Below are 19783 nucleotides of genomic sequence, written 5' to 3' on the forward strand. Positions count from 1 at the left end.
CCTGCACATATAAGTGGAATGGCTGAGATTATATTTGCAGATCTATTTGAATAAAAGGCTTAATTATCCCGTTCATCTTATACACAGGGTTCGTTCGGGTGCTGGAAATCCTGGAAAATGCTTGATTGTTAATATAGTGTTTTCAAGGTTAGAAAAGTTCTTGGATTTTGGACAAAGTGCTTGAACCTGCTTGAATTTAAAATTGGAGGGCTCGAAATTTGTACATGTGTGCAGATTTAGGAGACATTCACGCAGAATGCATATTTGCACCTAAAAACGCCAAACACAGCGCTCAGGAAAAGTTTAAAACAGTTGACCGGTCAACTTGTAATAAACAAAGCCTGCAATGAATAATAAAAAAAAATAATAATAAAAAGTAACATTGATGATAGCTTGCAAACTATTGTTTCCATATTTGGTGACAGATTTTCAAAACAGGTGACATAGAAAAAGTTCATTAATTTGCAGCAAGAATATTCTCAGACTCATAAAGATTTAATTTGTTACATGAATTTTGAATAGCAATGCACATGAAATGTTATGAACGGCTGCTATTGAAAGTTTGGTACGACGCCCAAACAAAATCTGACTGTAAGCTCATTTTTTGAGATATCAGCTTTAGGTACGAGACCAAACTTAAAGATACTTTAACTAATAACTGAACTTTTAAAAATTTCTTTAGCATTTTTAGGTGAACTATCCCAATAAATATATGCTCCAAAGTATACAACAATTTAAGTTAAAATGTTATATTGTGTTTTTTTTAAATAGCACAATGGATTTAGATGTGAAAAAGTACATACAGCATATATATATATATATATATATATATATATATATATATATATATATATATATATATATATATATATATATATATATATATAAATGCAATTTATCATGCTAAAAAAGTAGAAAAATGCACCTTGACAGTGCTGGAATTTGAAGTTGGAAAATGTGTAAGAACCCTGTATACAGGGTATATACAGGAATCAGAGTTAAATTCACTATCTTTCAAGACCTTTAATTAAGACTCTGTCCATACATTTTAAGATCACTTTAGATTTCAACACTGTTGTGATTTTAACTTGTAGTACATATTTACTAAATATTAATGTAAGAAACTAATCCAAAACTAAGACATTCTTCATATACTGAATACAAATCTATTAAATCTAGCTAATTCAGCAGGTTGGCGCCTATAGAACTGCAGAAATAATGGTGTTTCCTTGGTTACTGCATTAAACAAAGGAGCATGATGTCAAATCTAACAGGATTTTATAAACTACATAGCATCCTGATATTAACCGATTTGATTCAGGCAAACTTTACCATACAACCAAACATAGCATAATCAAAAATGACATAAAATGTAATACCTTGCAAAATAACATTTATGACTTTTTAATACTTTTTAAGGGCCTTAAATTTTTCTACATTGATTTATTAATTTATTTAGGACCCAGCGAACACCCTGATATAAAGCTCAATTAAATTGCTAGATTGATATGGATTGATCGTTTGATAAAGTGTTTTGAAGTGTCGGAAACAAAACAGACTTTAAATGGGGTGACAAACAGATCAGATTTCATTTCAAATATACACATTTTCGTTGAGACGATGAACAGATGTCTTGTGGATTTAGAACAATAAAGTGAGTAAACAACTGCAGAGTTTTTGTTTTGTAGTGGACTTGAAGAACATGCAGTTTTGCACCCATCTGCTTCGGAAAAAAATATAAAGTCTCCAAATTGTCTTGTCAGTTTGTGGGCAAGCATATGGCCTTTTGCAGTGCTCTTTTAAAGCGTGCCCCAAGCCTCTGATATCACCCCAAAAGGTCACGCATTGCACTGAAGTCACGGCATCAGGTTACCGGGTGACTACACTCCATTGTAAACAGAGAGGATTGAAGAAATCTTTCACCCCTGGATATCCCTTCTTCCAAAACTTGACCCTCCAAATATTCAGTCACTAATTTATTGCTTTGTCGTCTCACTGAATTAATGTGTGAACAGGGTTGTGAACACATTCTGTGGTCAATATCAGGTGTTTTATCATGTTAGTATAGAAATAAAAGTCTATGATTGATAAAAGCGGATTGGTTTATTTCATTAAGTGTACAACCTATGCTGTCATTGTCAACATGGTGTAAAATGATCTCACTTTTGTGCAAGTATAAATGTGAGGACTGACAAAACAACTTGATTTTCTTTTTTAATACAAAGCCAATAAAAAAACAAAAATTATAGTCCTACAATATATACAACATAGTTTGATTTTGAGGATGACAGTTTCATAGTTGTGTGAATGTTAAAATGTTTCTGAGCATGTGAGAATTGCAGACTTAAAATACCATCTCTCAGGAATCCACAGAACACTCCAGCTTCACGGTCCATTTTCCAAAAGCAACATAAACATGAGGAGGCTTTATATGTCAAGGCCAACAATAGGATTACTTTGCTTTTGGGAAATGCAGCCCCTGGATACTAACCGGATCTGTGAAATAATAATTCAACTTAAGCACTTGAACTCATTTATGCATCCAGTCTTGCTCTCAAAGACAGACTCTAAAATATGGGTTTGACAGTATGAATGTATTTTGTCATTTGTTTGACTATATACACATAATGAAAGCATTTAGCATGTGTAAAAGGCAGCTGATGATGGTCCACCTTCTGCAGTCCAACAAACACCCCTTTCTGTGCATTAATAGGTATATTTTGCCCCCTGGTGGAAATTTCATGACAAGCGAAAAATCAAGGAGATTGTAGATTTTAGAAATGTTACACTGGTCTAAAATATTTACTAAAAACAGGGCAAAAAATACAAAGCAGAAGTAAAAAACAATCCATCCCAATTTGAGCAAATAAAGCATGTTAAAAAGCTTTTCTGTAAGAATTTTATGCGGATCATATGATTTTATAAAAATGATTTAGTTTTAAACCGTCACTTACATGTTTGTTAACATATAAAGTGAACGATTAATGCCACATTTGATACTCTTTTGAAAACACGTCTGTGGTAAAAGTTGAGGTTAATCTTGAGGAAATTAAAAAAACTTAAATATTTACTTAAAATTCTAAATTTGCAAACTGCAGATGCTTTCAACACATTCCAGTTGAACACATGATCTTCCATCAGTCTCTCTTTAGCATGCACTTGCTCTAAAATAGGTACTTTCGACAGGTCGCCACCCCACATTTGCACTCCACACGCATGCGCTTCTTAGGGGAGCCTGGGAGTCCCATCACACCGAAATTAGTATCCATCTTTGTGCTCTCGGCATCTACTGGATCAACTATGGGAAAAAAGAAGAGAAACAGAAAAATAGATTACACAAACATATCATTTACTCTTTCAAGAAAGTATTTATATCAGAGGCAGACACATAGTTATAAAATCTGTCATTTAAAGAAAACATTTAAAAACTTTCATTTAATAAACAATGCACTGCTTTTTATTACACATCTACACAAGCATTGTGATATCCTCTAGTGTCAATTTTGCAATAAAGACATTGTATTAACTTATTTAAAAAAGGCTAAATCCTTTTATTAAAATCTTTTCTTATTGCAATAAATAATTCTAAAAATCAATGTGATGAATGTTTGTAGGAATATATGCATCATAGCCACATATTTAATCAAAGGAGACATAGGTATATTATACAAGCACTAATGGGTAGGAAATATCTTAAATATTTTACTTAAATATCTTAAATAAATATTTCGGGCGAAAAAACAGATATGAGATGTTTGTGGTAGGTTACAGAATTATGGATTCAGAATATTCACGTCATCATGTGTAAAGGTGAAGGTTTCTAGAAATCAATGCATAATTTCTTTAAAGAATGGCTATGTGACTTTAATAGACACCAAATTACCTGAAAATTGCCATTTTGAGGAATATTACTTTGCAAAATTGCCTGAAAAACCACTTCATGTTAGAACTGTAAAAACTTTATAGCAGCTTTTGATTATTATTTTTTGCATTTAGTATATTTTAATAAAGTAACAATCTTGCGATGGCAAAAGCTTCTGTTTTATCATGAGCCATTACTTCAGTCTATATAGTCACATGATGCTCCTCTAGAAATCATTCAGATATGTTTAATGTGTGCTTCAGAAACATGAAAATGAATAAAGTTTTAAACAACAGAATAGAATTAATATAAGAAACAATACAAACATCACCTTTAGATCAAATATAGTTGCAGTGTATGTTTAGTTGCATTACTTTTATTAGCTCTATTGTCACTCGCTCTACTAATTTTCATTAGCTCTACTATCCAGTTCTATACATACTCTTCATGTTGTAGTCAAAGGTGAGCTCTTCTCCAGCCTTTATCCCACGAGTGGCGAAGAACGCGATCCGCGGCAGCCGCTCATCCAGGTTATCAATAAATACATTATATACCTGGAGGTTGGGGTCACACTGGGGATGCAAAACAACCATGTGATTCATAAGAGAGCAAGTAAAATGTGCTGTAATCCACTTGTTTATTTATGGTGGATGAAAATCTGTTTTCAGGTCCAAGGTTGATGCAACTGAATAGAGAAAGTAATCTCAATAGCCGTTTATGACCACTGTTAAGTCATAAATTGCACATTAAATGCAAATCATTTATATAATTATTCTGCACCCAAAACACTGATGTTTCAACTCTTTTTAAAATGTGATGTATTATTGTTGTGAAGAGAAGTTCTCTCTTTTGACGTTGTATAAATCCTTAAAAGACTCATTAAATAATTCAATATTTTGTTGGATTACCAATTGTTCACAAAGTAATTAAATTAAATTCCTTATCTACTGTTATTTGTATTTAAATTATTTACTATTAGTTATAATAAGGCCCACACATTAATCCAATCATTATTTATTGTCTCATTTAATGTGTAAATATACATTTATACAGTTTTTACAATACATTTCATTTCATTTACATTTCAGTAATATTAGTAACAGTTTTTAGTTACTATACTATCAAAATCATTCTAAAATAAATCTGCAGGTTTTGTACAAAATTCTGCAAAGAAATAGAAAAAAATGTCTGCAGATTCTGTCTGGCCCCGGATTAAATATACTTTTCTTAAATATTGTAAACAACGTCAACAGTTTTGAATAAATCAATTCAGAGAAGCAGAGGAATTTCTTTTCTTATTACACAAATCTTACATTTAGCAATTATTTATATTATTTGACTGAATAAAGATACATTTGTTAGACAATTGCACATACTCAAGTAAAAATGAATTGTATCAGTGACATGTGAAATGCTATATTGTTTTAAAAAAATAGTTAAAATTTAATAAATTTAATGTTTAGGATTTATTTATTCAGAGTAATTCTACTTGTTAAATAAAAAGTGATGTTTTCTATTAAAATGCTTAAGTTTTAAAATCATATAAAGTTAGAAGTTTGACTTAAATTTAAATTCAAAGTTTAATTTGTATTATTATTTAATTGGGACTTAATGAGATTAAGTAATGTTGAATTAGGTAATCTAATTACTTTTCAAAACAATTAAAAAAAAATATCTTAAATACAATTTTAATGACGTAATTTTTAATTCATTGTTTAGTATTACAGCACACTGAGAGCATTTCTTTTAAAAAACTGTCTGCTTTTGGTATCTGATAGAACATTTGGTCCCAGAATCTGTACAGTGTGACCTCAGACTAAACAGTAACATTTAAAAGAAATTTAAGATTCAATTCATGCAGATTAAATTTGAACATTTATTTGAAGCTGATCAACTCACGCTGTGGTTGACGAAGTGGGAAATGTTTCCATAATGAGCAGCATCCACGGTATACTCATCGTCCACATAATCCAGGTCAAACAGGTAAGTGGCGCCCTCTTTATCGTATACATGACCTCGGCGTTCTGCTTCTTCTGTTGTGATGATCTAAAGCAAAACAGGGAAAAAGAAGAAAATTTAACAACTACAAAACTTGCTTCTTTGATAGACAGCCAAACACAGCCACAGCTATCAGACGGAAACTAAACTGTTAGATAGCTGCTAGACAATGCCATTATCTACTAGTGAAGAACAACATGTCCTGGTGATAACAGGGCAGCAACGACAATGTTCAACTGAAGAAGAGTTGAAATACAAAAATTAAATACAATAAAATGTAAATAACTACAATATTAATCGACAAATTATTGATCAACTGTGTGCTGTGTATAGAAAACATCAGCTAACTTTAATAACATTATTTTTAATGAATTTATCCAATTAAGTGAAAAAAATAACAGCTGAATAACACTTTATTTGGCATTTAACATTTAAAAATAGTTGCATTATAATTATTATATAATAACATAATTAGATCAGGGTTTCTGCAGGTTTCACCACCATTTTTAGACCATTATGAATAAAATTGTAGATTCATACAGGGCTAATTGCAAAGGATTTTTTTAAATATCCCGTTTAGAAAAGATTTTCACTTGCTCTATCTAAAAATTATTAAAACTCAATACATTCAATAATACAATAATAATTTAGTTATTATACATTTATTTTATATTTTTTTATTAATTTTCAAATATATCCATTTACAAACTATAACCCTTACCAAGAATAGAACAAAGCATAGCTAAGCTGTCAATTGCTTCAGTCTACAATAACAAATAATAATAAAAAAATAAATATTGTATCCTCAGCAGCAAACAAATGGAGAACTTTAAAGCAAATGCTAGTGTGAGGAATGTAATTAGTTGCTCTTTTTAAATAAAAAGTTAAAAGTTTTATTGAGATTGGGATTGCCGGTGAATGTATGGGTGTAATGGTCAGATACATGAACAAAGGAAAATTAAGACCTGTTAAAAAAGATCCTGCAACACAACATTTCAGTAGATTTAAGACTTTGTAAGGCCTAAAATATAGCTTTAGAGATTGAAGACATTTTAATACCCTGCGGAAACCCTGTTAATTAATTAGAATTATGTTTTTTTTTTTTAAGTGTTACTTTTTGCTGAAATTAGGAACTTTAAACCAATCCCCAAACTAATAGCATAAATAATCAGAAATAAATATAACAAACAACCTAATTGGTAAAATCAATAATAAAATTTCACCGTTCAAATAATTATGTTTTAATCTAGTGAATAGAAAAAATAAATCAACAGATTTACGGATTATCAACTAATCGTTAGTTACAGGCCTTAAATAAAAATAATAGAATGTTTACATGCATCTAATCCAGACTACAACTAACAACCCAACTCAATCCCTCTCACCTCGCCGACATACTCCATGACGAAAGTGTTCTTGCGAATTCGCTCCATGGTCCGCACTCCCCATCCCCTGCCATTGTCCGTCCTGAAAATGCAGAGCGAATACCGGATGCCCCTCTGCACCACTCTGTTGGAACAGTCAGGCCCACAGCGGCACCTCTTGTTGCATTCATAAATGGGCAACCCAGGCCGAATGCGGACCTGACCCAACTCATTGTATGCAAACTTATGCTGGGACGCTCCGGCACAGCAACCCTCCACAGGGCTGGCCAAACAGTCTGTGCACTCACAGCCCACGGACACCTCGTTCAGCAGGATCCCATCTCCAACTTTATAGTCATTAATGTAGGTGAAGCTTTTGGGTGGACCCTCCAGATCCACCTGGTTGCGGACAGAGATGTAGCCCTTATGGGTGCCCAGGCTGTTGAGGTGAGTCTCCCATTGTTTGAGGGTCTGCCGGAGTTTCGCTCGCTGAGTGAGGTGTGTTACAGTGGCGGGGTCTAGACGACGAGGGGCAGAACGTTTATTCTGTCTCTGCATCTCTGCATTCAGATCCTCCCAGAACTGAGAGAGCAGGTTGACGCACCTCAGGTTCCTCCGTGGTTCCCATGTGTTTCTGGATTCTGGGTAGCCTTTCCATTTCACCAGGTATAACTCCTGGGACAGAGAGGGAAAAACATGGAAGAGAAAGTAGGATACAGTTTTGTTTTAAGTATTTTTACTGTTTAAATTGCACAAATTTTACCGCCATTTCAAGATTTAAGAGAAGTAGTTTGTGTCTCCAGAATGTGTCTGTAAAGCTTCAGCTCAAAACACTCGTCAGATTATTTATTATACATTTTAGAATACTGGAATTTTTTGCTCTGAACATAATGTAGCTGTTTTTGTTGCCTGTACCTTTAATGCTAGTTCTCCCCACCCACCGCTCCCACGTGCTTGTCAGAGTGTGCCTCAATCTCCGCTTCAGCTGCATCGGACACAGGGCACAGCGACAGACAAGAAGGAAGCAGATCTCGCGGAATGTTTGTGAGAAATATTACAAAAAAAACCTCGCAATGATTATTTGATGTGTGATTTGTTGTGGAGTTAATTTAAGCTCTTTGGTGAGTCACACACAATGCTGTTACAAAGTTCACACTCACATATTTATATCTTAAATTATACAAGTTCAATAGATATTAAGAGTGAAATGAGAGATATATACTCATTGCAAAAAAAACATTATACAAATATTTACAATTGCTAGATACAGGGGATGGACAATGAAACACTGGCCAAATTGGTGTTGGAGGTTTCATGGCTAAATTAGATCAGCCTTGTGGCCAATGTTCATTGATTGCATATTCCACCAGTAAGAGCAGAGTGTGATGGTTTGATTGGAGTAATAGCACAGTTTTGCTTTAAATATCGCAATGCACACAACAAGTCTTTGTGATGTGTCAAGAGCTACAGCATCCCGGATAATGTCAGATAATGTCTGTCTGAAAGGCATGTCTGTTTGCTAGGGCTGTGCGATTATCGAAATCGAATCACAATTTGAAACGTTACCATTACTAATTGCGATTTCGATTACTAGCACAGCCCTAGCACCCAGACATCCCTTTCAGCCAGCTTACCTTTGCATCCACAGTTACTCTTGTTGTCTTACTAGCCAATTGAGTGAGCACACTTTCGTTCTGCCCAATCAAAATTAAATTTCGCAACCGAACTATGGCCACAATAAAATAAAAAAAAAAGAAAACAAACAGGAAATTGCTGACAAGTGGCATTATGGCATCTCCTGCTTCAGAAGCATTGATAGACGAATTACTATCAAAGAAAAATAGCACTTGTAATATGGGAATATTTTGGTTTCAAAGTCATAGACAGCGCAGAATGTTGCCTGTCACAGCATTGTTGCCACGGCTTACAGATTATTGAGCTAAAGCTTGACTACAAATTAAACCGTTAATCAAATTGCAATTACCATATCCTTCAAAAAAAATTGTTTTGTATTTTGAGATATTTTTTATTCAGTGGCAAAAAGAAGCATCCTGTGCTTGGTACAGAATAAAAGCTTGTTCAAATAAACCCCAAGTGCTGTAAGTAAACTCACTTTTAAATTGTGTATGTAATAAGATTTAAGGTTTTATAAATAAGTAAAAAGATCAGCCTTTTAATAGCACTTCTATGTGGTTTTCCATCAAAATAAATGTTCTATAATACGAAAGTTTGCTGTTGTTAAATACAACAATTACTATTATTACAGAATCATCTAGTTTAACAGTATTATCAGTGTTAAGAATAATTACAGTGACATTTGTTTTAGGAATACTTTATTAAATGTTATTTATATTGCAAAATATTAGTTTTAAGCTCTTATTTATTATATATGTTTGCATATAATAAAAGTATATTTTAAAAAAAATTACATTTGTTATTACTAGTATATGAATAGCAGTTCCGAATAGGGCTGGGCCAATAAATGATATTAAATCGAATCGCTCCAATCACAGCAGAAATGTGCAACAACAGAAATCTAGAACTTTGTTGATATTAGACATGCAGCAAATTTTTGCCCACCGACAATTCATCAGCTGAATTTATGTTATGCCATTTAAAGTACCCTCTAATTTTTGTGGCTTCAGTCATTGTTGGGCTACTCTTTTAAATCTGGATGCATTAACAACTTACATAGAAATGTATATCGTTACGGTTCAATATAGAAAACAATTATCAAGACTGCATTTTTGCCATATAGCCCAGCCCTTGTTCCGAATGCCAGTTCCTCCTATTGTAAATCTGAAATCCTTTCTCAATTGTTATGTAGGATAAAAAAAATTGAAACTTGGATTTCAAATAAAACCTAATGCTTTACAAATGTGTTGTTTTCTGCTCACCTGTACTGTTTGCCTCTTCCCATCTGTGATAACTTTTCTTTTGTAGTCACACAAATATTCCACTTCATAATCACACAGGTTGTTCCTGCTGATGCCGAGCTCTTCGCACACCACTCCCTCATCTCGACAGACCACCTCCAGCTGCTCTGTCGTAGCAATGCATGCTACCCTGCAAACTTGAGCTATAAAACATGATTACATGTCAATTTTAGAAAAAAAAAGAGGTAAAAACGTGGGTAAAATCTAGATTACAGATGCGGACACGCACATCAATATAGCTTCATTTTTGTGACACTGTACAAGAATATTTATACAGTACTGTGATGATTGGGTTTAGGGTTGGAGTAGACGTTATAAGATACAATTTATTGGGTAATTTAATAAATTACATGTTTAATACTCAGTACAACTACTGTTTTTACATAAAAGTGATGGTTGGGTTCAGGGTTTGGGTAGGAGTAGATGGTAATAAAATGCAATTAATGGGAAATTATATGAATAATAAATACAATTTTTTTAACTTTTGGCTGCAACCATATCCGATCTAGCAACAACCGTAAAATTGGTGATGACAGATGTGTGCACGCTAGTAAACACGGCTAAGCTGTTGCTAACATACATGTAAACTAAAACTTTGCAGAAAGAAACATGTCAAAATAAATAGCATGTGAAAATAATATTATTGGTTAACATGCATACACACACACACATGACAAAATATAATTTTCTTTAAAAAAAAATTTTATGAAACAACCGTAATCACTACTTTGTACATATTTTGTTATGTTACTTAAACTATTAAGTTGTTTTGAAATAATATTACAAAAATGTATTGTAATGTACTGTGTATTTGTAAATGTATTTAATTAATTAAAAGTGAAATAGTCTTCAAATAATATTATGTAGCTAATAACATGGACTACAAACATTTTCAAGATATTTGATCATAAAACTCTAAAAACCAACAACAAACCAAAGCCAATTAAACCAACTTACAATATTGTCATGTTATCAAAGTAATAGCAACATTAAAACTTCTTATCAAAATATATTGTGAGAATAGACTCCCTAACAAGATAGTGATTATAGTTTCTCGTATAACTTTAATAAAATATATAACGTTAGATCTACAAAAACAATACAAAAGAGTAATGTACAGATCTGCTTCCTTCATGCTTTATGGAATAACGTTACATTAGTAAGTTAATCTTTACAGGGCTGGTCGCGAGCATCTTCGCTAACCAATGGGCCATTTAAACACTTTAACAAAGCTAAACTAAGAGTATTCACAGGCTGAATTGGTATTTTAGTGTATTCATTTGCTTTTAAATATGAATTACTTAGCAAAGGAAAATAAAAACGTTAGCTAAACACCGAAAAGTATGCTAAAACTGCGCATATGCGAGATATGTAACATTGTACAACTTAACAAAACTTCAGAAAACAATCTGGACAGGGGAACAAGCGATTGTCGAAGAGTTTGTTAAACGTGTTTCAGGAGCGCGCGCTGGCCATAACACCGACCTACCGTGAATTTGTATCAGCAACTTGCAGCAAATAATGTTTTAAAACTCGGGGCTTATTTCCGGGTTACCTCCGAGAAAACATGTCGTTTAACCAACTCGGGCTATAGATCAGACTTATATTGAATAAACTGTTGTTTGTGAACGATTAACACGGCATATTCTTACCTTTCAAATTTTCCGCCATCGTCTCACGCCGCCAAAACTATGGAACTAAAGGCTGCTCGGTGGTTGGATGCGCCCCGTCTGAGTGACGGGTTGAGCAACCAATAGTGGCAGAGTATTTAAATCGGGAAGAGTTTATGCAAAATGCCACATTCGTTAAATGTGTGAACTTTGAGGAAAAATAGATCTTAATTTGACTGATTTTACAGGCAGATATGGATAATATTTTGAAGACACTAACGTTAGTTATCTGTGAGATGCTTTCCATTTAACGGTTACCCATTTAATTACTCTAGAATGGTTAATTTTTGGTGTCCAGGCGAGACAAAAAAGTCAATACGATTTTTTGAACTAAGGCTTTAATTTCATAATCTAACATCTAGGAAACAAAAAGGCTGTTTACGTCACTCAAAGTAAAAACGGAGATGTGCTGTAAAGTCTTTTATTTTGCTTTTCGCCGGTTATGAAGGCGGCATAGATCTATCTATGCGAAGGCGGGACATGTAGAGTGTCATCGTCACGTGACAGTGTGACGTAAACATTCATGAACTTCCGGGAAAAGTCAACAAATGCGTTGATGTAAATACTGTCTGTATGTTTGTGCGTTTAGTTTTGCATTTCTGCGTGTAACATTTTATGTATTTGTACCTCCTTATGTAATTTTATTTCCTCTAAAATACGCAATATAGACAGGAGAAGGCCTAAACGGCGAAACCGGTTGTCTGCCAGCCTCTTATTAATGCGGCATAGACCATTTACTAACTGATTATAAGTACATTGTTTACAGTACAACCATCACCTTTAGCTAAACGACAAATAATTTAAATGTATTATTTTACAGGCGTCATGTCCTTCATTGCACAAAGTCTCCGGACACCAGTAATTTTCCTGGCGTTTCTTGTTCTCATAGAAGTGGTGTCGTTTGCTTCTGCAGATAAGGTACAGTTTTACTGGCTTATTTTCACCTGTATTCTTATGTTTTAAAACCTCTATATGTAAATAAACGTGAAAAAAGGCAACATTTCGAATGTTACCAGGTTTTGACATGTTATTAATGCAATTAGCATTTTTCATTCATTTTCCTTCGGCTTAAGTCCCTTATTTATCAGGGGTCCCCACAGCGGAATGAACCGCCAACTTATCCAGTAGATGTTTTACACAGCAGAAGCCCTTCCAGCTGCAACCCAGTACTGGATTAGCACTTAGCATTTTTTTATAACAAAAAAAAACTAAAACTAAATCTTTGGAGTATTAACCTATACAAACTACTCCAGAAAAGAAACCTTAATAGTTTGTCAATAGGTTTACATTTGCACGTTAATCAGCAAAATTGTGTAAAAGATGTCTGAGATATGGAGGAAGGACTTACTGAGGTTGATGATATGATTTAACAAAAGTTTTTTTGACCCCCTATATTTATACTAATGTGCTTTATATACCTATCCTAAAAATAAATAAATGAGCATAACTCTAACATGAATTGTGTATAATTTAAAAAAAGTTCAAATTCCTTGCTAAATACTGTGCCTTTCTTCATTTTAGAGAAATCATTTGTCTCTTTCTGAAAATAATATGTTGCTTTCACAGAGTTTTGAAGATGTGCGTTGCAAGTGCATCTGTCCACCTTACAGAAACATCACTGGACATATATACAAAAAGAATGTGACCCAGAAAGACTGGTAAGACTCTAGACCAGGGGTGCCCAAACTTTTTCTTATGAAGGGCCAAAAACCAAACTTGATTGAGGGTGGTGGGCCGAAGCTAAATATACCAAACTGTATTACGTTAAAGTTGTCATAGAAACTTTTTAATTTAATAATATTTTAAAATATATAGAAATTTTTTATTTATCATATAATCATCATATATCATATAAATATAATGCATTTTATAATGTACTACCTACAATAAAACTATAAACAGTCTAATTTATAGCACAATGTAGTTCAAGGATTTTTTATTTCAATAGTGAAATATGTGTTCTAATAGTGTTTTTAGCATTGTTGCCACGCATATATGTCTGTCAACATCTAAAAAAAAATGTGTTTTAGGGTTTCATGACTCTTAATATTCTGATGAATTCACATTTACTTGAAACATTTAATTTCATTTTTTGTAGCTCAGCAATTAAGCAAACAAACAAAGGGTTACGTAAAATTAGAAAAGACGATCTATTTTTGAGGGATTCAGCCCGACCTTCCCCATCATTTGTCCATCTCTTTTCTGATTTGTTGGCAGGCCAAATTAAAGGTTACCATGGGCCAACTTTGGAAAAATCTAATTTATTTTTCAAGTCAAGACACGATGAAATTGTTTATAGAAGATGCTGCATTGGACACACGAGACTCACGCATGAACATTTACTTAAAGGAGAAGAACCCCCAAAATGTCTATATTGCAACAGAAACCAAACAGATAAACATATTCTAGTGGAATATTTAAATGTGAATCTTTATCAAAAGGAAATCTTAAAAAACTGTTTTAGATTTTTATCTTGTATATTATCATTATTATTATTATTATATATGTATTTTACCTTGTACATTATTTATTGCTGTTGAATACTTTTATTTATTCGAATATTTTTATAATTATAGAAAATTGGTGTTTATAAAACGTGATAAACTTGATCTATTTTCTTTTTGCCATGACATAGCCATAGAGGCTGAAATGGCAATAAAATTAAAACTCTCTCTCTCTCTCTCTGGGCCAACTTTGGCCTGCGGGTCCTAGTTTTGGCCATCTCTGCTCTAGACAGACTGGTACTGTCTGTAAAAGATATATTTTATAGATTATGTACATTATATCTTGATAGTTTTTTTCCATTTATATTTATGAATGTATTGTCTTATAGTAACTGTCTGCATGTGGTGGAGCCCATGCCAGTGCCTGGTCATGATGTGGAGGCCTACTGTCTGCTGTGTGAGTGCAAGTATGAAGAACGAAGCAGCAACACCATCAAGGTGAGAAGAGACTTTTATTATCTAATCATGCATTTAAAGGAAATTGAGGAGTATTAATATTCTGATAAATTTCCCAGGTGACCATTATCATCTACTTGTCAGTGGTCGGAGCTCTTTTACTGTACATGCTATTCCTGCTTCTGATTGATCCTCTGATTCGCAAACATGATCCGTACACCATGCCACTGCAGAATGAGGAGGATTCAGAGGTATGTGGAAATTGTTTGAGAAAAGTTACACAAACGCAGAAATTACATTTTTATGTGGCCTCAAAATACAGTTTTTAGCAAAACATTTTTGTCCAAAATCAAAATATTATATAAATAATAAAAGTTCTCCACAAATCCTCTGCAAAAAAAATCAATTTCTTTTTTTCAAGATTGACCATTTCTATATTAGTCAATCACAAAATATCTAATCAGCCAGTTACATGACTGCACCTCATGCATTTATGCATGTAGATGTGGTCAGTATAATCTGCTGAAGTTCAATGTGAGTATCAAAATTAGGGAAGAAAGATGATTTAAATCACTTTGAATGTGCCATAATTGTTGGTCTGAGTATTTCAGAAAAGTATTTTCTACAGGTATTTTCACATACCACATAGGAATATGAAAAGCATCGACTTCGGTACCAGTCAGTACTGTAGTTTAAAAACATTTGAGCACTGTTGAGCAGGTCCTTAAACACTACTGATTGTATTTAGTGTTCATGTGCTCAGCAGATATTACTGTGATTGGCTCCAGTGATCATTGACTCAGTGTGTATCAGTGCAAGTGGTGGGTGAAGAGGGTCTTTGGAGCCAATCACATTCATGTCTGTTAACCAATGAGTGGCCAATCAGCGGTCTTCACATTTAAAATGCAAATAGGCAATGTGGATGTCACAGTTTTTAATATCAGCACTGATTAGCTCCATAGTCAGTCCTTTATACAAATCTAACACAACCATCTCTCTGACTGACAAAGAATGATCTAAAAAATAAAAAATATCCAGTAAGCTTGATTTCTATAGAAAAAACAATTCCTGTTAATGTCAGACGGAACAGGCACACTGAGCTGACATAAAGACTAGGGGACACTCAAATAAACAATCTTTATGTTTGAGGTCTGCAGTAGCTGACCAACATTGAAGCAGATAGGCTACAGCAGCAGAAGACAATAGTTGCCTCTTGACTAACTCTTGACCCTAAACATTTGGGTATTAATTGTACTCTGCAGGATGTGAGGCCACGTGTGGACGGTGCTCGTGGAAATACAGTGCTTGAGAGGGTGGAGGGAGCTCAGCAGCGCTGGAAGAAACAGGTCCAGGAGCAGCGCAAGACTGTGTTCGATCGCCACAAGTTGCTCAGCTAAGCCTTTAGACAGAGAAAACAACAAAATGGCTGCACTGTCTGAGAATACTTGCATGGTGGTCTTTCAGTTTCAGCTTTTATGACAATATAATTATCAGTGAATCTACTGCTTGTACAATATTATTAGACTTATAATCGTACCAAGGCTTACTTTGTTATATTAAATTCTTAAACTGAATTTGTGAAAGCATTAAGCTGGTAAAAGAATAGTTTATCCGAAAAATAATGTGATTTATTTATTTATTTTTAACTAAATATAGGACACTAATAGACATACTCAATGGAAAATACCTTGAGTGTTACTCGGGGTGCTGTATTGTAATCTGTCAATGAAGTTACAATATTTTTTCTTTTGCCCGAAAAAGGGTTAATTATGACCAGGCAATGCATGTGACTTCCATTCTTCAGCCAAAGCGTTTAGGAGATATTTTTTCTCCATCTATTGCAAGGTATATAATTTCTGATGGCCAAAACTCTATATTTAGGCAGCTTTGGTTTAATCCACCTGACCACATTGATAAATAAGGAGTACAACTAATGATTTTAGAAATTATTGCTTTATTTTCTTGGATTTGTGGAAATCTGCAAGGGTATTATTATTTTGCTGGGTGAGCTATTGCTTTAACGTATCAATGAAAAAAATAAGCTCTTGTTTGCATCATTCCAATGATTACCTTTATATTTTCACCCTGAAACTTGAATATTTAAGTGTTGTTGCTACATTGAAACTACATTGCAATGGAAGAGATTAAATGTAAATTTGGGAGCACTGATGTGGAGATGTACATAATCTAATATAAATCTGCTTATGAATGTTTAAACTGCAATTCAAACCGTTTTAGTTTTATTTTGTCACCAAATAATGTGATCATTCACTACCGTTATTTATTATTGTTATTTATTTATTAGTGTTTGCCAGTTGATTATATATTTAAGGCACATGTCACAAGCATATATTTTGCACATTTTAGTAACCTAATTAATAAAATGTGTATGTTCTTCAAAATAGTGAAGAATATAAGGCTTTAATTAGTTGGTTCTGTTAAACGGGATATCATACACTTTCTTTTGAAATGACTGATACTTTTGTTGGACACTTTGATTCATAGAAATTCAAACATACTGTTTTGTTCATCTCATCTCTTATTTGCTGCTTTAATAACTGATTTTCCAGTATGGATCCAAAACACTTGCAGCTGTTTTACCTGCTTCTGTAAAAATGCACTAAAATATTAAAAATACAAAACATTGCAAATTTTCTTTACAGAGCCTGCCTTTTTGTGTTCAAATTTACCAAGAATAGGAATGTATTTCTAGAGACACTTATTGTTGCTGATTATGAGTTAAAAGTTTGAGGATAAAATTCAATGGTGAGTTTTAGATTTACATTTAATCATTTGGCAGATGATTGTACCCAAATCAAAATCAAAACCAACAAAAGAGTGACAATATAGTATCGTGACAGTTTTCAGACCTAAAAATATTTTATTTAGAGGTTGTTTTTTGACGAATGGTTAAAATAACAAATGTTTTCGATTTGTTGTGACTGGAAAACAGCGTTATTCAACCAAATATTGGTTTGTTTCTCTTTCTAACATTAAAGCATTAATATAGTTGTCTAAAACTGAATACAATTGTTTAAATATATCACATTTTAGTTGTTATATTTAAACTTTTGAACAATTGTCATGTTATTTTGAGAAAAGATCATCAGCGCTTTTCAGAACAAAACTGAACTAAACTAATTAATTGTAAATCCAGAGATTTTGAGAATTTCCTAGTTGAGAATTTCCTATATTTGTAGTAGTTTTTGAAAGTAAAGTGCTGATGGGATTTTATTTAGTTAGGAGTCATCAACACTGGATCATCTAAACATTATTATCTGCTCCTTAATACACCAGAATTGCCTAGTACATAAACCTGTCAAACACCACATGTATTCCCTCTTGTCCCCATATTCCCTCTGCTTCGGTCTACTAACTAAACATATAAAAATAGTTGAATTTCTCTTTCATTTTGATTCTTCTGCACCTCAAGTCCACCCATCCCCTCCTCCACACCCCCGAGAATGGACACTGACTGCCTATACTGTCTATATTTAACCCTCAGTAGAGGCCAGCTGCGTCTAAATGCTCCCTGCCCCTCAGATGCCTCCTTGTCTGGTGTAGGTTTGCACAGGGGCCAAGAAGTTTGACTGTGCCTTCCACAGAGAGGGTGAGATAAGGGGTGGATGAAGCTTAGGACCAGACTGAAGATCTGACCTGGATTTAAGGAGGCCAAAGATTTGCTGAATACACTTTTTGGCCTAAAAAGAAAGCAATCATTCAGTTCTTTTTTTATTGGAATTTGGACAAATACATTTGGGAGATTGAGAATGGAGTCAGGCGGTGGTGGTGGTGGTGGAGGTCCTGGGGGTGGTGGAGTGGCAGGCTTGGCCTCGTTCATCATGAACGAAGAAGAACTGAAGAGAAAACAAAGGGAGAAGCTGAAGAAACTGCTGGCCACCGGAGGAAACCCTCGACCTCCACGTACATTGTTCTTCTTCAAGCTCAGAAACCCTTTCCGGAAGGCTTGCACCAACATTGTGGAATGGAAGTATCCTTCGCAATTACGCTTGTTCTGGTTTTTCCAGCAGCTTCGGAGTGTGTTTTGGTGTTCATTGGTTAGGGTATTGAATGGTACAGTATGCTGAGATGGGCATGTTTTAGAAAGGCATCCGAGAGCTGTTTTCGCAAGCCAGAAAAAGCACACAAGCACGGCTCCCTAACCATGATTGATCTGTCAAGTGAGGACCATGAAATCGCCACGTTTCTTTTGTAATACCCAGGTTTAGTGTCTCTCAAGGTGCTGAAATTTGTGTCACAGTTGTGCACCTAAGGTGTTAAGCTTTTGTTATGAATCACACTTGCCATGGTCAATTGCAAGCTGTTAGATCAGGTCTTTAGGTGACTATTTACAGCTGGTCAGCAAATAAGACTGGTGTTAATTGTCACAATTTTCACTTTTTATTGTTATAACATGGCTTTATACGTTTTTTAGATTGATGGTTTTGTTTATGCACAAAAGGTATTTGTTTAAATGCTTCAAACAGCTAGTTCACTCAAAAAAGGAAAAGTTATTCTCTATTTACCCACCCTCAAATGGTTCCAAACTCCACACTTTTGCTCAAAAAAATAATAATAATAGGATAAAGAAAGCTGACCTCCATAGTAGGAAAAACAAAAATTAGGTCAATGGTTTTCCATTTTCTTCAAAAAATCTTCTTTTGTGATTTAGATTTGGAAATCAAACAGATTTTAACAAGTAAAGGGTGAGTAAATATTGGAATTTTCATTTTTGGTGGAACCGCCCATTTAAGTTACAGTTCAGAAAGCAACTTTTTAACTTCCTTTTTGATACCACCTTTTGGTACCAACTGAATTCTTAGTAAATATTTGCAACTTTTAGTTCCTGTTTAGTTCAAAAAGGAAGAGGTGTTCAATGGAAGTCTGAATTAGAGAAGATCATTTAGGAGTTTTAGTATTTGTACCAATGCAACTGCGATTTAATTCTGGAGCTCTTTTTTTCCACACAGCTGTAATTATACAGTATATTAATATTCTGTCTGTGTACAGCTGTTATGTGAGATCATTAGTGGACATGATGCTGAGACGGCAG

At 33.9% G+C, this 19783-nt stretch overlaps 3 protein-coding genes across 10 annotated transcripts in view; 2 read left to right on the forward strand and 1 right to left on the reverse strand.

Moving 5' to 3' along the window:
- Positions 1-1659: 1659 nt before the first annotated feature.
- suv39h1b (SUV39H1 histone lysine methyltransferase b) lies at positions 1660-12241 on the reverse strand. 4 transcript variants are annotated; one of them, NM_001126482.1, is made up of 6 exons: positions 11813-12241; positions 10122-10303; positions 7246-7899; positions 5762-5908; positions 4305-4434; positions 1660-3298 (listed from the first exon to the last, which is right to left on the reverse strand). In NM_001126482.1, the coding sequence occupies exons 1-6, from the start codon at positions 11829-11831 to the stop codon at positions 3165-3167; spliced, it is 1266 nt and encodes a 421-aa protein (NP_001119954.1). In that variant the 5' UTR covers positions 11832-12241; the 3' UTR covers positions 1660-3164. The 4 variants fall into 4 exon arrangements, 3 of the variants coding, with proteins under 3 accessions (NP_001119954.1, XP_087118930.1, XP_087118929.1); XR_015496856.1 differs by having other exon boundaries at positions 2085-3298; positions 4305-4737; positions 4782-5908; positions 11813-11853; XM_087262804.1 differs by having other exon boundaries at positions 2085-3298; positions 7246-8743; positions 8851-10303; positions 11813-11853.
- Positions 12242-12299: 58 nt separating this feature from the next.
- On the forward strand, positions 12300-17381 carry tmem9 (transmembrane protein 9). Of its 4 annotated transcripts, none has more exons than XM_087262825.1 (6): positions 12300-12409; positions 12651-12748; positions 13397-13488; positions 14664-14772; positions 14850-14981; positions 15993-17381. In XM_087262825.1, exons 2-6 carry the CDS (start codon positions 12656-12658, stop codon positions 16125-16127), a joined length of 561 nt encoding a protein of 186 aa, XP_087118951.1. In that variant the 5' UTR covers positions 12300-12409; positions 12651-12655; the 3' UTR covers positions 16128-17381. The 4 variants fall into 4 exon arrangements, with proteins under 4 accessions (XP_087118951.1, XP_087118950.1, NP_001315465.1 ...); XM_087262824.1 differs by having other exon boundaries at positions 12300-12401; NM_001328536.1 differs by having other exon boundaries at positions 12350-12388; positions 15993-17378.
- An 890-nt stretch (positions 17382-18271) lies between these two features.
- The window catches only part of cacna1sb (calcium voltage-gated channel subunit alpha1 Sb), a 40759-nt gene continuing 39247 nt past the window's right edge, over positions 18272-19783 (forward strand). Inside the window, exon 1 of one of the 2 annotated variants that reach the window (XR_015496966.1) lies at positions 18272-18721. Coding sequence is in view for 1 of the 2 variants with exons in the window: in NM_214726.1 (NP_999891.1) it covers positions 18501-18721 (221 nt within the window). In the remaining variant the exon portion in view is untranslated. 2 annotated transcript variants of the gene reach the window in all.

The sequence above is a fragment of the Danio rerio genome, chromosome 8, assembly GCF_052040795.2.
Source record: "Danio rerio strain M-AB ecotype USA chromosome 8, GRCz13ab, whole genome shotgun sequence".
NCBI classification, from domain to species: Eukaryota; Metazoa; Chordata; class Actinopteri; order Cypriniformes; family Danionidae; genus Danio; species Danio rerio.

Excerpts from the sequence above, each read along its gene's own strand:
- suv39h1b (NM_001126482.1), bottom strand. Across the intron at positions 7,900-10,121 it reads GGAAGAGGCAAACAGTACAG|GAGTTATACCTGGTGAAATG; the intron begins GTGAGCAGAAAA and ends TCTCTGTCCCAG. Across the intron at positions 3,299-4,304 it reads CTTTGACTACAACATGAAGA|TTGATCCAGTAGATGCCGAG; the intron begins GTATGTATAGAA and ends TTTTTCCCATAG.
- tmem9 (NM_199866.2), top strand. The coding sequence starts at position 12,635 with ATGTATTATTTTACAGGCGTCATGTCCTTCATTGCACAAAGTCTCCGG. Across the intron at positions 12,749-13,396 it reads CGTTTGCTTCTGCAGATAAG|AGTTTTGAAGATGTGCGTTG; the intron begins GTACAGTTTTAC and ends TTGCTTTCACAG. Across the intron at positions 14,773-14,849 it reads GAAGCAGCAACACCATCAAG|GTGACCATTATCATCTACTT; the intron begins GTGAGAAGAGAC and ends TAAATTTCCCAG.